Genomic DNA, 15617 nt, shown 5'->3' with positions numbered 1-15617 from the left:
AAAACTCCTTGGTTATCTATTATACAGAAATTGTATAAGACACAAATTATGCTCTTTTTCACATAACAAACGAATTTCTCATTATTGTTTGTGTGCTTTGTAATATTCCAAATATTGTTGATAAGGTAATTGAATGCATCATTGATAGCTTCTCTACCAGGGGTAGTGAAACTCATTTGTAAGTATTGACAACTCTTGATTGTTAAACTTCATTTTTTGTTTTATATTTTGGTAGGAGACCTTTAGATTTAGACAAAAGAGATTTTGACCTGATAAGATAAACCCATGATACAAAACTCTTCCTACCAGCATACAACGAGAAGTTTTTCATACCTTTCCCGATCGAACACAACAACAAATTGGTACAATTTTTCCAGAAGAAAAGGAAAGACAAAGATTTATGAGGCCAATGGTTGTCATGGAAAACAAACTCCTTTATCTCCATCCATTGATCTTTTCATGGAAGACTCATTAGACATTTTTTGCTCTAGAAACATCCAAGAAGAAGAAAATGTTATTGTTACGAAGTCTTCAAAAAATTGATCAGAAGATAGACACATCCTGCCAAAATACAATTGTAAATCAAGGCAGGAATCTTTGCTTTTGCCGAGTCTTTGACATTGAGTCTTTTCATAAATAAATGTTGTAAAAATGGGCCTTGCCTTATGACAGAGTAAAAGAATACTAATTTTACTATTCTTGACTGAAGGGATTTTTTGTTTTGTTCCTTCATTTTTTTCTATATAAAGAGCCTCCGAGCTTGGTTGTAACACACAGACACACATCAGAAAGATAGTGAGACAAAAAGAAGTAGTAGTTTGTAATGGTTTGATACCAGCAATAATATTCAGTATTCTCTGAATCTCCCCTCTTCCTCCTTGTTCTTCCTCCTATTTGTAAGTATGATATCTACTATGGCCGACTAAGTTTTTCGAAGGCACCCTCAAGGGGCCTTAGTTATTTTTATTTAGAGAATGCTAATATGATTTAGATCCCAGACATTTGTTATATATATATATATGTATTTTTTTTTAAAGAAAACTTGGGATTTGTAAGCCTTGAAAGGTGTACCCTTGATATATGTTTAAAAATATAAAAGTCCTTTATGGTTAGGCTAATGCTTGGAGGAAAATAAGATATTTTAAAACCCAAAGAGTGTGGGCTGTTAGTGATCTTCCGTCGACTTAATATCTAGAAAACCTATAAGGTTTTTTCTTTTTATATATATAAAAAAAGTCTGGGATAATCATATTCTATATTTTTCTTAAATGAAATAACTTACCGTGTCTATTTGAAAAGTGTCCTCTATCCATCTAAATCGATCTTTGCTTTTGCATAATAATTGTATTTTCTTTAATTATATTTTATTTCTGATACAAAAATATAATATAATCTAACCAGGAGGTTCTACCATCTTTCCTAATTCATATTATATTTATTGTAACTTTATTTTAATTAATTTTTTATCTTTTATTTTGTCTTTGTTTTTAACTTGTTATTAACTTATTATAATGAACTTGGTTCCTCTTTGGTATCATAAAAATAAAAATCTTTTAGAAAGGTTTAATTGTAATGGTTATGGTAAAGTTGGGCCGGAGTTCACTCCAAGTGACAATAGGGCATTACAAAATCCAAACAACAGAACAGGTGATATGCACTTGCTAGAAAATTAAATAAAGCTAAGGAGAAATATTGAGAAGCAGGAAGAAGCAAGGTTCGATTTGAAATCTGAAACCGTGTATCACATGAATCCGAATTGGTAGATAGCTACATGACTTACGTGGTAACATTTGCATTGTGTTGTAGTTATGGCGACGAAGCAGCTTCCGCAGATCGCCATTCTGGGAGCTGGTATCTTTGTGAAGACTCAGTACCTTCCGAGACTCTCCGAGATCTCTCATCTTTTCATTCTGAAATCCATTTGGAGCCGCACTCAGGAATCAGCTACAGCTGCCGTAGACATAGCTCGTAAGCATTTTCCCCAAGTAGAGACTAAGTGGGGAGATAACGGTTTTGATGACATCATTCACGATGGATCAATCGATGCTGTTGCCGTGGTCTTGGCTGGACAAAATCAGGTCTCTTAGTTCTCTCTTCCAAATCTAAGAGACACATTCAATTCTTCACTATTTACAATCAATCAATTGCTGCAGGTTGACATCTCACTCAGGTTGCTAAAGGCTGGTAAACATGTCCTTCAAGGTATTTTTTTTTTTTTTTTTGCCTGCCTACTTCACATCATTCTAGTAAACTGATATTTTATAAATCATAACCATTTAATTTTCATGCCATTAACTCTGTTTTCTGTTTGTTTTGGTTTGGATATATTGTTTGCGTTGGGTGCCTAATTTGGTGGATATAAAGAAAAACCTGCAGCATCCTGTGAGTACTGTTTTCTTATACCAATTATATACTTCTATCTCTATGTGGATCAACATTTTAGGTCGACCTTTTTTTTATTTCTTTTCGTCAGTGTGTATGCAACTCAATTTTGTTCCCTATGAGAAAAAATTATCGACAAGTCATAAGGGTATTGTCTCACATGTTCTATGAAAACTAGACCTCAGTTTATTCATCTTCATATGATGACATGTTGTTTAGGATGCTTTTTCTTGTTATTTTCTAAGGTTGTATTAAGGCAATAAGAAGAATCTTGAGGCAAGACATGTGGATATTAAAAATCTTTAGTGCAATAATAGTGAAATCAAACTGAAACTTTGCTGCATTTAGGAACTCCTGAGGACCTCCACACTTTCTAATGCCAATTGTTCCATTTACCTTTTGGAATTCGATTGGTTCTATTCAAAATGTAAGTCAAGACGCTACTCATTTACTGATGAGGGAATATTGACTAAGAATGTGAAGAATTGTCTCATCTAGTACATTCAAATCTTGCAGCAGTTTGGTTCGGGTTTCATAGAGAAGAGTAAGGTAAAAAAGAAAAATTAGAAAAGAACAAGAAATCACGAGAGTGATATGGCTGCTTACTTAATGTGATAATAATCACATCTATTTGTAATCACGAGTCAAATACCAAGTTGCACACAAGCTAGAGTACAAAATTTCACCAGGGGGCATTATAGACCATCTGATGATTCCCATCTCACTTTTGTAATGGAAGTCTGTTAGGACCCAATGATACGTTTGATAATGACTTGGAAAAACACCATTCCCTCTGTCATGTTGATGACTTCTATATTAGGTGTTCCATGTATAATTATATATTCTATTCCTTTATAATTGCCAGTTATGTTATCATGCTGGTCTTATTGTTGATCATATTGTTGTCATGCCTTGTATAAACAATATTCTAATATTCTTTCCTTAAACTTTAAACTCTTAGCATAATTATATATCAATATAACAATGCAGGTACAAGTGAATTGGAAGCTGCATTGTCTAGCTACAAATCTATTTCTTCTGATGCTCCCGGTCAATTAATTTGGTCTGTGGCTGAAAATTATCGATTTGAGCCTGGCTTAGTAGAGGTATTTGTTTGTTTGAGATCTTGACCTATGAATCCAACTTTGCAGTTACATAATTTTTTTGGCAGTGCAAGAAACTAATTGCTGGCATTGGGAAAATGATGAGTGTCCAAGTCATTATTGAAGGATCAATGAACAGTTCAAACCCCTATTTTTCAAGCTCTTGGAGGCGCAATTTCACTGTATGTGCTTTGTGATTAAGTTGCACATTCTTTGTCTATTTAAATTTAACAGAGTGATTGCTTCAATGAACTCTGCCATTCTGGCCTAAAAATTAAAAGAACTCTACTATTTAATATAATAATTGAAGAATATATGATATCTTAATATTACAAACTTTATGATAGTAATGAATAAGAATGAGGTTTTAGTTTTTTCCCTCTCTCCCAATTTCAAGTTTGAATTCTTTATGACATAACCAATGGAGTACTAAGACATTCTAATCCATTTTTAATAAGGTTCATTTTGCTTTTCTGAGGTTATACTTGATAGCTAAACTGTTGCAAATTCTGGAAAAATTTCAATAACTTATCATGTTATTATTAGCTTAACAGTTTACGCATGTTTTATTGTCCTAATCATCATTTTTTTTGGTTCCTTATGTGAAGTTATCTTTTTCTTCTTTCTGGCAGGGAGGTTTCATTCTTGATATGGGTGTGCATTTCATTGCAGGGTTAAGAATGGTAATCTTAAAGATTTTATTGTATAATTCACAGACTATTTTGTTAATTATCTCATATCCTTCTGGTATTTCCAATGCAATTTATTGTGCAGATAAACTCCTCTGATTATTGGTCTTATCAAACTGATACTATTTGGCATCAGAATCTTAAATTATGAACTGTCTTACCATAAACTCTATTATTAAGGTTTAATGCTTTGCTACCAAAATACAGTTGAGTAATGAAAAGTTATTGATTGTATGATTTAATTTTTTTTATGAAAGACTGTATTTTGACATGCTTATAGTTTCACACTCAAAACTATTGAGTGCATAAATTATGAAAGATAACTGCTTTTATTTTAGTGCTGAAATGAGCGTGAAATGGGAAATTTGGTTCTAAAAGTTGAAGTAGTTTCCTTTCAACTTACTTCTCTATTATAAATCCTAGAAAAGGGGCTTAGAGGCTTGACTTCTATACAATGACGGTCTTAAACTTTTTATTTTTGGCAGCTTGTTGGGTGTGAGATTGTTTCAGTTTCAGCTATGACATCTCATGTGGATTTGACCTTACCTCCCCCAGATAATATATCATCTGTCTTGTAAGGCTCTATTTCATGTTGTTAGCTTTACAATACATGACTGGAAATCTAAGATTAAGTTTGGAATGTTTTGCCTTAGTCATTTGGAGAATGGATGTTCAGGAGTGTTTGTAATGGTTGTCTCCTCCAGATCCCCCAAGGCATGTATCAATGATCATTCATCTTACAAAATACACACATGTGCAACGCATGCTAGGATGTAGATATGCTTATTATTTATTCTTGCAAGTCTTTTACTTATGTCATGATATTTAATACCTTATATAGACCTTGTGGCGAGTTGTTGGCTTGAATGGAACCCTGCAAGTTGAGCGTGGATTCCAAGGACAACATGGTTACCTGGTATGTACTTTAATTTCAGTTAATGGTTTTCATGAATAATCAATATCTTAGGTAGGATCCGAGCTTTACTTTAAAATCACTGAAGTTGCAACCTATTTTAACCAAAGCACTGTAAGTTATCTTCACTGTCTTACCTAAAATGCCAGCATTTTTTGTTGTCTTATGATGCTATATAGGTTTCATTTTATGGTACCGATGGACAAAACAAAAGCTCTTTTTTCCCATTCAGTGGAGTAACTGAAGAATTAAAAGCTTTTATTAATGATGTATCTGAAATCACCCTCAAGGTAATTGAGTACAAAATGGTTCCTCCTTCTCATATTTGAATTCTATAACAAATTCCTCTCGTTGATTTATCATGTTACCTTACCCTCAATTATATGTCCAAACATACCCGGAACTATAGATTCAAATCAACCTGAACAGGGTGCTATTCTCTAGTCTAATTTATTTCCTTCTAGCAGAAGCGGAATCAGTTTGTGACTGAGCCTCGCCTCTCTTATGTCGAAGGTGCAAGAGATGTTGCTGTGTTAGAGGCAATGCTTGAATCTGGAGCTAGGCAAGGTGAGTTAGTTCGTCTGAAAAAGTTTTGAGGCAATAATGGAATTGGTCACCTAGTTCAATGTCTGCGGATATTTACTCTGTATTGTTCTTGAACATTGAGGTAAGCAAGGCAGTTAAGTATTAGATGAATAAGGTGGTGTTTAAATAATTGCTCTGATCAATGTCATTGGATGAAGTTGTAGGATTTGCATAATATATCATGCATATATTAATACTGTGAGAAACTTGGTGCTCTCATATTTCGTTTTGTACATATGCTCTCGGGCACTTACGAATTTCTTTAATTTTGGTGCACTTCGTGGACTGGATTTTGGATTGTCTTTTTACCCTCTATTGTTAGAAGAGAAGCTTTGTGACACCCATGCCCCAACATACATATAAATAAATAAAACATATAAAAATATTGATCAACAAATTCACGTGGGTAAAAGGTTCACATTCACTTCATTATTACTAAATAAGACTTATTAAAAACATATTCGGCTCAAAACAAGACAGTCAAAGTTTACAAAAAATGTTTTGTTAACATCTCATACTCACAATTTAATATCTCATAATGTCAGAATCCATTATCGCTGGTTTACATGTATCTCACAAATTAACATATGTTCCACTTTATACTTATACTCGATTTCAACGATAGTATTATAAGCTGATACTGCTCATGAATTATACAATATTCACGACCTCACACTCGTGTTTAAAACACGTTTAACACATTGTGCTACAATTTAACACTGGTTTCTAACTAGGAAACCTATATTTTTCCTTTAACACTGCATCAACATTTTTTTTTCAAGATAAATATTGGTCGGGTTATTGTATAATTCATAGCTCACAACACAATTAATGTCACATCAAGTGTAAATCACACACTTATTCACAATTAAAACTCATGTTCACAACTTCACATCTCATTATATCACAATCAACCATCTTATGCTTATGTGTATCTCGCAATTTAACACATTCAATTTTGCACTTATACTCAATCTCCATAACAATATTATAATTTCAAAGTAATATATTATTCTAAAATTCATCATATATTCAATTTATCACTTATATATAATCTCAATCATAATGTTATAATCCCAATATAACTATTTATTATGCTAATCTTATTCAAAACACAAACAAATTATACAAAATTATTTCTCAATCCACGGGGAGTAAAATCCCTCAAACAATTTCACATAATCATTCAATACAATAAACATCTCAAAATAAACCCAAATTTGATCCTTTAAGAACCTTACAGATGTTCATTATAACCACAATTATGATAAACTCATCATTTACCTCTAAGCGGGCTCACGTGTATATTGTGACAACAATAGCGGCATTTCTAACAGTTTTCTGAGATTTCTCAAGTTTTTCCTATGACTGCTCTAATAGGGTTCCCAAACGTTAGAGAGAAGGAGAAGAGATTGAAGTCTTTATTCCACTGTCTATGTGCGATAAGTATTTCTCCCTCCACAAATGTTATTTTGCAAATCAACGATGAAGATGTGCATAAATGAATCACGAACCACATATAAAAATTTTACGACAATCTAACAGTTAACGAGTCTGGGATCGTAGTTTTACTAAGATAGTTTTGAGTCTCTGCGGGAAAAAAAAAAACCTACGATGCAAAGGGTAGCTCTCAGCTCTGGCCTGTTTTCGTAATTCCCAATAGTGAGAATGTTTGGAAATGAGTTCCAAACCTGATGCTCAAATTTCACTATGATCCAACGGTGAATGAGTCTGAGAACGTTGTTTTTCTGAGACAGATTTGATGATTTGCAAGAAAAAGAGAAGATTTTGAGAGGAGAAGAGAAAACAAAATTGAGAGGAAGAGGAGAAAACTGACCTAAGATATACCTCTATTTATAATTAGGGTACTCAAAGCTTATTATTTACTCTATTTTTCTTTGTTTATTATTTTATAAACAAATGCTTTATTTTATTTCCTATCAAATAAATAAATCAAATATCTTTTTTTTCTTTCAAATCATTATTTTAATAAAGTTATTTCTCCTTATTTATTTAATTATAAAAATCTCATCATTTTTTTTAAATTTCTATTTATTTTAAATAAAAAAACCTTTTTAATTTAATTCATGAAAAATGAGATGTTACAAGCTTAACTTAATTGACAATTATATAATGTATGAATTATTTAAATTTAGTATATGTTAGAAACTAGAATGTCATACGGTTCATGATCATAAGCTAAATGCATTTAGTTGTCATAAGGTATTACTCCGTATTTAGGAAGTTGCTCCCATTTACTCTTAATTAGTCTAGGAAATAGTACCCATTTAAATTTCGTTCTGCATAAAGAATGTCCTGTATTCAACCGAATAAGCAAACATTTCATTCAGAAAATTCTCTCTAAACTATTCTCAAGCAATTCCATCCGGAAGCCATTGAGAGAGGATTGGTTTGGTTAGTGGTTAGGCCAAGCAAAGCGAGAGTGGGCTGAGTCACGCGTTTTTGGTTATTGTTGGACTCAATGACTCACACTCACCTTTACTTGGCTGTTGGTAATGCACATTTGAAGAAGGAAAAGGAGAAAGAGGAGGAGGTTGATTTTTTTTTAAAATAATTTAAATAATAAAAAATTATGTATTATTTATGTGTAAGTAATTATATTTGATAACGTGATAATCCATCTATCACATAATCACGTAATAGAATAAGACTAATGACAAGGATTATATTAAAACATAAAAAAATGTGAGATATTTAGGTGATCAAAAGTAAATTTTAAATAATAAATTGAAAATAATCTATTTTTTTAGATATGATAAATATATTTAAATCATTAATTAATTTAAATAAAAAATATTAACACTAGGTAACATGATCTAAAATATAAATGATAAAATTACGTTGTGTTTTATATGGGTGAAAATTATCTGATAAGCAAAAAAAGTTGTGTTCGACTCTTAAATTTTGTTTGGGTTGTAGGAAACACGGGGAAAAAAGTATGGTCCAAAGATAATGACTTCTGAAAAGAAAAAAAGGAGAAAAAACTGATTAACTGAAGCAGTTCCCTCCCACTTTGCAAATCTGTCGTGGGAACAATGATTTAGGTGTCTGTCTTTTGTCTTTTCAAAACACGCATTCTATCCTTTGTTCTTTTTTCAGAGAGAAGATTCATGCATTATTAGACATTGACTTGTCTCGGTCTCACTAAAATCATAATTACACATAAAGAAAGAATAACACAAACAACCCTTAAAAATATAAGTGCAATTCAATGAGTACAAATAATGAATTGCGAGCTTAATTTTTTTTGCCATAATTTTTCACAATTATTATTTGAACAAAAGCTACATAAAATAAGATTTTGTTTAAAACATAATTTCTAATATTATAAAGACGCAATCGATCGTCATTTTCACATTTCCTTCAATTTTTTGTTTCATAATTCTAGAAGACACTAGTCCTTGTTTGGTTCACCAAAGGCAGAAAGATAAGAAATCAGTGACTACAAAATCAAACTCACAAGTCAGACGTGTTTCAGTCAAGAAACAGGTGGTTTGATTTCACCTCTCACATTATTTCTAAATCGTAATAACATTACGTGTTTTTTGGTAAATTTTTACCCATTTACTTTGTCGTAAAGAAATTGATTTTAAGTTTAAAGTTAATTTTAATTAAGGCAACTTTAAGTAATTTTTATGTCACAAAAAAAATTATACATCAAATTTTACTATTAACTTACTCTTGTAATAAAAAACATCCAATCATAAATTATCTTCCTTCAATTTTTTAATTAAAATTAATTTTACAAAGCGTATACCCTTTTTTCATGGAAATATAGGGAAAAAGAAAATAGAAGAGAACAAAACATGATAAAAATATTAATTTTTTTTTATTTTGTTGAGATGAAAAATAAGAAGAAAAATTTGTAGGGATTTCAAAAAAGAAAATCCCTGGATAGAGGGAAAATGACGAGGATAATCTTTTTCTTTGTTTAGTTTATCTAAAAATTAAATATTTTTCTTATAACAAAAAATAAATAATTTCATGTTAATAATGATATAGTAAAAAATTTAAAACTTATGATAAATTTATCTTTTAATTAATATAAAGAATTTCTATAAAATTTATTTATTTATATTTAAATAAATGATAAGAAATTTTTACTTTTATATTTTTATCAATCCAAATAATATTTTTATTTTTTTCTTTTAATTCTACATCTCTTGTTTTATTCTTTTTTCCATTTTACTTCTCATCCAAACGTAGCAGTGTAGAAGGGTTCCTTCTGCGTTGTCCGTTTCCTTCCAACAGACACAATGCCGTTTTCTGTACTAAAAAAAGACACAATGCCGTTAATTAAGTATAGTTTGTAAATTAGTAGTAAAAATTATCAACGTAATTTATAAATTTAGTTTTGATAAAATGTGAATTTACAAACAATCTCCTTTCATTTGGATCCCGTCGTAGGATTCCAATTAAGAATATGCGAAGTTTAAAAAAAAAATTCCCTCCATCCAATAATGTCATAAGAAAAAAAAAATATTTTAAAACAATTACCATTTTAATTTTTAATGATACCAACTAAAAAAAATCATTAAGTTAACTTTGTAAAATTATTATTTACTTTTATTTATTTATTTATTAATTTTTCTTCATCTGACATAAAGTATCTAGAATGACAATTATAATGGATGAATAAAATAATTAATATTATAAGTGTTTTTAATATTATTTTTTTAATTAAAGTTAAATATTTGGAATTTTACCTTTGCAGCTTTACTATTATTGGCGGATAAGAAAAGGAAGCATTCAAAAATTTACCAGCTGGACCACACTTAACAGTGTAAGTTAAGTTACTCTTATAGGGGTAAGAACCGTAGGAATCGTAGGACAACGACCCCACCAACAGAACTACTGCAGTACCAATGCAAATGTCCCCGCATCACCATTTGTTAAATTTTATAGGATTTTCTTGGAAAAGTTGCTTTGATTATTTTTTCATGGTATTTGTGTGTTTGGACTTAGGATATCGGCTTTCAACCTTAATCCAACACCACCTTACTTTTATGCAGGAGCATTCATTTGTTCAGTTGATTTCCATGAATTTGACCAGCTAAATTAAATTAAGAAAAAAAAGCACTTTTAATCTTTATATATATATTGTCAAACTTGATTTTAATTTTTGTATTTTAAATTAATAAATTTATTTCTTTAATTTTTAAAATAGGTGAATTTAATCTTTTTAGTGGCAAGTTTTTTTTATCACGAGCACAAAATTAGACTAGGAACTAAATTCATATATTTTCTAAAGTTAAAGTTTATCCATTTAAAATTATTGGAGTTAAAACCAAATTTGACTAAAAGTACAAAAATAAAAAATATATTTTTATTTAAATTAATTAAGGTGGTTTTTCTAATTAGATCTTTTATGCTTATTGATTAATGTAATAACTAATTTTACTAAATATATTTTTAATTTCATTAAAAAAATTTAATTCAACCAATTAAATTATCAAATGTCAACTTCCATTTTTTAATTTACTCTTCCATTGTTTATGTTAAAGCACATTCGTTATCAAATCACATAAACACATTCCCCTAACCATAAAATAAAAGAGACAGGACTAATCAAAATCCTCAAACATGCCTCAAGTTTAATTCTACCATCTTAACCTAAATTGAAGATCATATTTACTTTGGTACAAGGTGTTAGCCTATTAGGAATAAGCACCAGCATTATTTAAAAAGAAGCTATATTCATTGAACCTATTTATGAAAAAAGTTGTGTAAATCTCCTTAGTATTTATTTCCTGGATTTTTCCGGGGTTGATATTAGAATTTATGATTTTACTTGATAATCGACTCAAATGACTAAGATAACAGCAGATAATCTATAGACATGAGAATTTCTTGAATCAAAAGTCTTCATGAGAATCCATACATGAAGGTTAGATTAAGAGTCTCATAGACATTGTACAAAGTACTAGAATATTTTGACATCATTGGCTAGGTAAGGCCCAAGCATTCATCGATGAGCTCTCAGGGCCACCATGAAATACTTGAAAATAATTTTCGTGTGAGATAAAATCTTATACCGGATATAAATGATAAGATTTGAACACCAAATAAGGATAAAACTCATAAATTTAAGTTTTAAAATTTTGGATTAAAATGTATTATCAAATTTACTTGTATGATTACTCATGATATATTGGTATAAAGTTTTTCATTGTGATGTCCCAACAAGTAGATGTTAACTTTCATGTTTTCCCCCCTTATTTTTACCATATTAATTGTTTCATCTCTATTATAAAAAAATCATATAAATATAATATCTCCTAGACAAAAGGAGGAGACAGAGGGTTGCAGTGGGTAGTTGCTATTGCTGATATATAGGAACTTTTATGTGTGAACATTATAGAGAATCAGTTTCCACCGATCACCCGTTTTTCTTTTTTCGTTTCATGTAGATTTCAAAGATGTATAGTTCCTTTTGTTTTTGGTCTTTAATGCATCTTCTGCTGCATACTGCAATGTCACTCTCCTCCTTTAAGAAGAAACTAGGAAGATATATAGGTGCACCAAGATGCTGTGACGTTTGAGGTATATACAGTGCTGTATGTATATCTTCTATATATGTTGCGTGTGCGTGAACTTCAAAGAACACCAAATATTTACCAATCCCTTCTAAAATAGTATTTGGTTTGAGTGGTTGTGGTAGTTGAAGAAACACTACTGATTCATACAACCTCCATGAAAAATAATCCATAAAAAACCAAAAAAGTGCAACACGCTCAACTTTTGCCTTTTCTTTGGATGGAATGTTTATCTTGAGCAAATTTAGAATCTGTATACAATAGTAACACGCATGTTCTGAATCAAATGCTTCTTTAAACGCAGCAGGTAAATAATTGTACATTTCCTTTTATAGTTCACTCTTGTATATATTTATGTTTGCTTTCTTCATTTGAAGTGTTTTCCTTACATTGGTGCAGGTTAATTGGTGAGTATAGTGTGTAAGAGAGGAAAATGCATAAACCAGCAGAGGCACTAGACTTTGCTCTCAAGGAGACTTCACCCAACATAGGTGCGGGTGCTGTAATGAGGGACAAGCTTTCCTGTACCTATGACCTGGTTGAACAAATGCAGTACCTCTATGTTAGAGTGGTGAAAGCCAAGGATTTGCCAGGGAAAGATGTTACTGGTGGTGTGGATCCCTATGTTGAAGTGAAGCTTGGAAACTACAAGGGCCTTACCAAGCACTTTGAGAAAAATTCCAATCCTCAGTGGAATCAGGTTTTTGCCTTCTCCAAAGAAAGGATTCAAGCTTCTGTTCTGGAGGTGGTGATCAAAGACAAGGATGTTGTTGTGGATGACTTCGTAGGGAGAGTGATGTTTGATATTAATGAAATCCCAAAACGTGTGCCTCCAGATAGCCCTTTGGCTCCACAGTGGTACAGGCTAGAAGATAGGAGGGGTGGCAAAGCCAAAGGAGAGTTAATGTTGGCGGTTTGGATGGGAACTCAAGCAGACGAGGCATTTCCTGATGCATGGCATTCTGATGCAGCAACTGTTGGTCCTGAAGCTGTTGCAAACATAAGATCAAAGGTTTACCTTTCACCTAAGCTTTGGTATGTCAGGGTCAATGTTATTGAGGCTCAAGACTTGGTACCAAGTGACAAAACCCGGTATCCTGAAGTCTTTGTGAAGGCTAATCTGGGGGTTCAGTTTTTAAGAACTAGAGTATCTCAAAGTAAAACCATAAATCCAATGTGGAATGAGGACTTGATGTTTGTTGCTGCTGAGCCATTTGAGGAGCCCTTGGTTCTGACTGCAGAGGACAGGGTTGGACCAAGCAAGGATGAGATCCTGGGAAGGTGTGTGATTCCTTTACACAATGTGCAAAGGAGGTTGGACCACAAGCCTGTGAACACAAAGTGGTTTAATCTGGAAAAGCATGTGGTTGTTGAAGGGGAACAGAAGAAGAAGGAGATCAAGTTCTCAAGTAGGATACATCTGAGGGTTTGCTTGGAAGGTGGCTACCATGTGTTGGATGAATCAACACACTATAGTAGTGATCTTAGGCCAACTGCAAAGCAGCTGTGGAAGGCTAGCATTGGAATTCTGGAAGTTGGGATTATAAGTGCACAAGGGTTGATGCCAATGAAGACAAGAGATGGTAGAGGAACCACAGATGCTTATTGTGTAGCAAAATATGGGCAGAAGTGGATCCGTACTAGGACAATTGTGGATAGTCTTGCTCCAAGGTGGAATGAGCAATACATTTGGGAGGTTTTTGATCCATGTACTGTTATCACAGTTGGGGTTTTTGATAATGGTCACTTACATGGGGGAGACAAATCAGGTGGATCAAAAGATTCAAGAATAGGGAAGGTGAGAATTAGGCTATCCACTCTTGAAGCTGATAGGGTGTACACACACTCTTATCCTCTTTTGGTACTGCACAATTCAGGTGTGAAGAAAATGGGAGAAGTGCAATTGGCTGTAAGATTCACAAGCTTATCTTTGATAAACATGCTGTGTATGTATTCACAGCCATTGTTGCCAAAGTTGCATTACATCCATCCTCTATCTGTGATTCAGCTAGACACTCTTAGGCATCAAGCTATCAAGATTGTGTCAATGAGGTTGAGCAGGGCTGAGCCACCACTGAGGAAAGAGGTGGTGGAATACATGCTAGATGTAGATTCACACATGTGGAGTATGAGAAGGAGCAAAGCTAATTTCTTCAGAATAACCAAAGTTCTAGGAGGGTTGTTAGCCTTTGGAAGGTGGTTTGATCAGATATGCAATTGGAAAAACCCTCTCACATCCATACTCATTCATATCCTTTTCATAATACTGGTTCTTTATCCAGAGCTAATACTTCCAACAATTTTCCTTTACCTTTTTTTGGTTGGAATTTGGAATTTCCGATGGAGGCCAAGACACCCTCCTCATATGGACACAAGACTATCACATGCTGATGCTGCTCATCCTGATGAACTAGATGAAGAGTTTGATACATTCCCAACTTCACGATCATCGGATATGGTTAGGATGAGGTATGATCGCTTAAGAAGCATTGCCGGGAAGGTCCAAACTGTTGTAGGTGACTTGGCCACTCAAGGAGAAAGGTTCCATAATCTGCTTAGTTGGAGAGACACAAGGGCTACCACTCTTTTTGTGACATTCTGTTTCATTGCTGCAGTAGTTCTCTATGTCACTCCCTTCCAAGTTGTGTTCCTTCTAATTGGCTTCTATTTGCTAAGGCACCCCAGATTCCGCCAGAAACATCCTTCAGTCCCATTCAACTACTTCAAGAGGTTGCCAGCTAGAGTAGACAGCATATTGTAAACATGCTCCTCTATCAGAGTTGCCTTGATCAGATATTTCAAGCCAGGGAAGAAACAATTGTGCAAATTGCTCCTCGATCACAATGTCTCAGATAATGTATTGTGTTTGTCCATATGAATTATAAAATTTCATGTGACTGCAACTATGCTCATCTATTGTGAATAGATTTTGCTTGCTTGTAACTCTGATGTTTTCAGTGTGCAAAACTAGTCATTACTATTTTCAGTGATTTGTAATATAGTTAATGTTACTATTGGACTGATCGCATTTTATTGTAGTTGACACAGTTAATTATTTCACGTAAAGGTTTTAAGTATAAGGAACCAAAAAATAATATTTCTCCTATCCTCTTCTCATGATTCAAGAACTATGTTCGGGCTTTCAACTATATTTCAGTTCAATCAGTTAAGTTTTGATGATTGACGCGTGCAACCTTTTATTTCTTACTTGTGCAGATTATCAAATTCTGTTTTTCTCTTGTTCGTTGCTTCTTAAAAACTTTTATGCTCCATTTCATCCATTTATGTACTGATAGTTCTTGATGATCTATAAACTCCACAACTTGCTTCCTATTGAAAACAAGAATTTCCCGGAGCAATGTTCCATCAAAATAATCTAATTAGAGAA

The 15617-nt window shown here is 32.6% G+C and overlaps 2 protein-coding genes across 4 annotated transcripts; both read left to right on the top strand.

The window, feature by feature from the left end:
- Positions 1-1562: 1562 nt before the first annotated feature.
- On the top strand, positions 1563-5878 carry LOC100808473 (glucose--fructose oxidoreductase). Of its 2 annotated transcripts, none has more exons than XM_026125206.2 (12): positions 1563-1714; positions 1807-2078; positions 2154-2202; positions 2365-2382; positions 3373-3488; positions 3554-3667; positions 4118-4168; positions 4660-4748; positions 4828-4888; positions 5016-5090; positions 5267-5377; positions 5601-5878. In XM_026125206.2, exons 2-12 carry the CDS (start codon positions 1809-1811, stop codon positions 5622-5624), a joined length of 978 nt encoding a protein of 325 aa, XP_025980991.1. In that variant the 5' UTR covers positions 1563-1714; positions 1807-1808; the 3' UTR covers positions 5625-5878. The 2 variants fall into 2 exon arrangements, with proteins under 2 accessions (XP_025980991.1, XP_003543553.1); XM_003543505.4 differs by having other exon boundaries at positions 5555-5878.
- A 6129-nt stretch (positions 5879-12007) lies between these two features.
- Positions 12008-15323, top strand: LOC100807941 (FT-interacting protein 3). Of its 2 annotated transcripts, none has more exons than XM_006594990.3 (2): positions 12008-12236; positions 12629-15323. In XM_006594990.3, exon 2 carries the CDS (start codon positions 12663-12665, stop codon positions 14988-14990), a length of 2328 nt encoding a protein of 775 aa, XP_006595053.1. In that variant the 5' UTR covers positions 12008-12236; positions 12629-12662; the 3' UTR covers positions 14991-15323. The 2 variants fall into 2 exon arrangements, with proteins under 2 accessions (XP_006595053.1, XP_003543552.1); XM_003543504.4 differs by lacking the exon at positions 12008-12236 and adding an exon at positions 12245-12536.
- The last annotated feature ends 294 nt before the right edge of the window (positions 15324-15617 follow it).

The sequence above is a fragment of the Glycine max genome, chromosome 13 (assembly GCF_000004515.6).
Source record: "Glycine max cultivar Williams 82 chromosome 13, Glycine_max_v4.0, whole genome shotgun sequence".
In the NCBI taxonomy this organism is placed as follows: Eukaryota; Viridiplantae; Streptophyta; class Magnoliopsida; order Fabales; family Fabaceae; genus Glycine; species Glycine max.
This window is presented reverse-complemented; position numbering and strand designations above follow the sequence as displayed.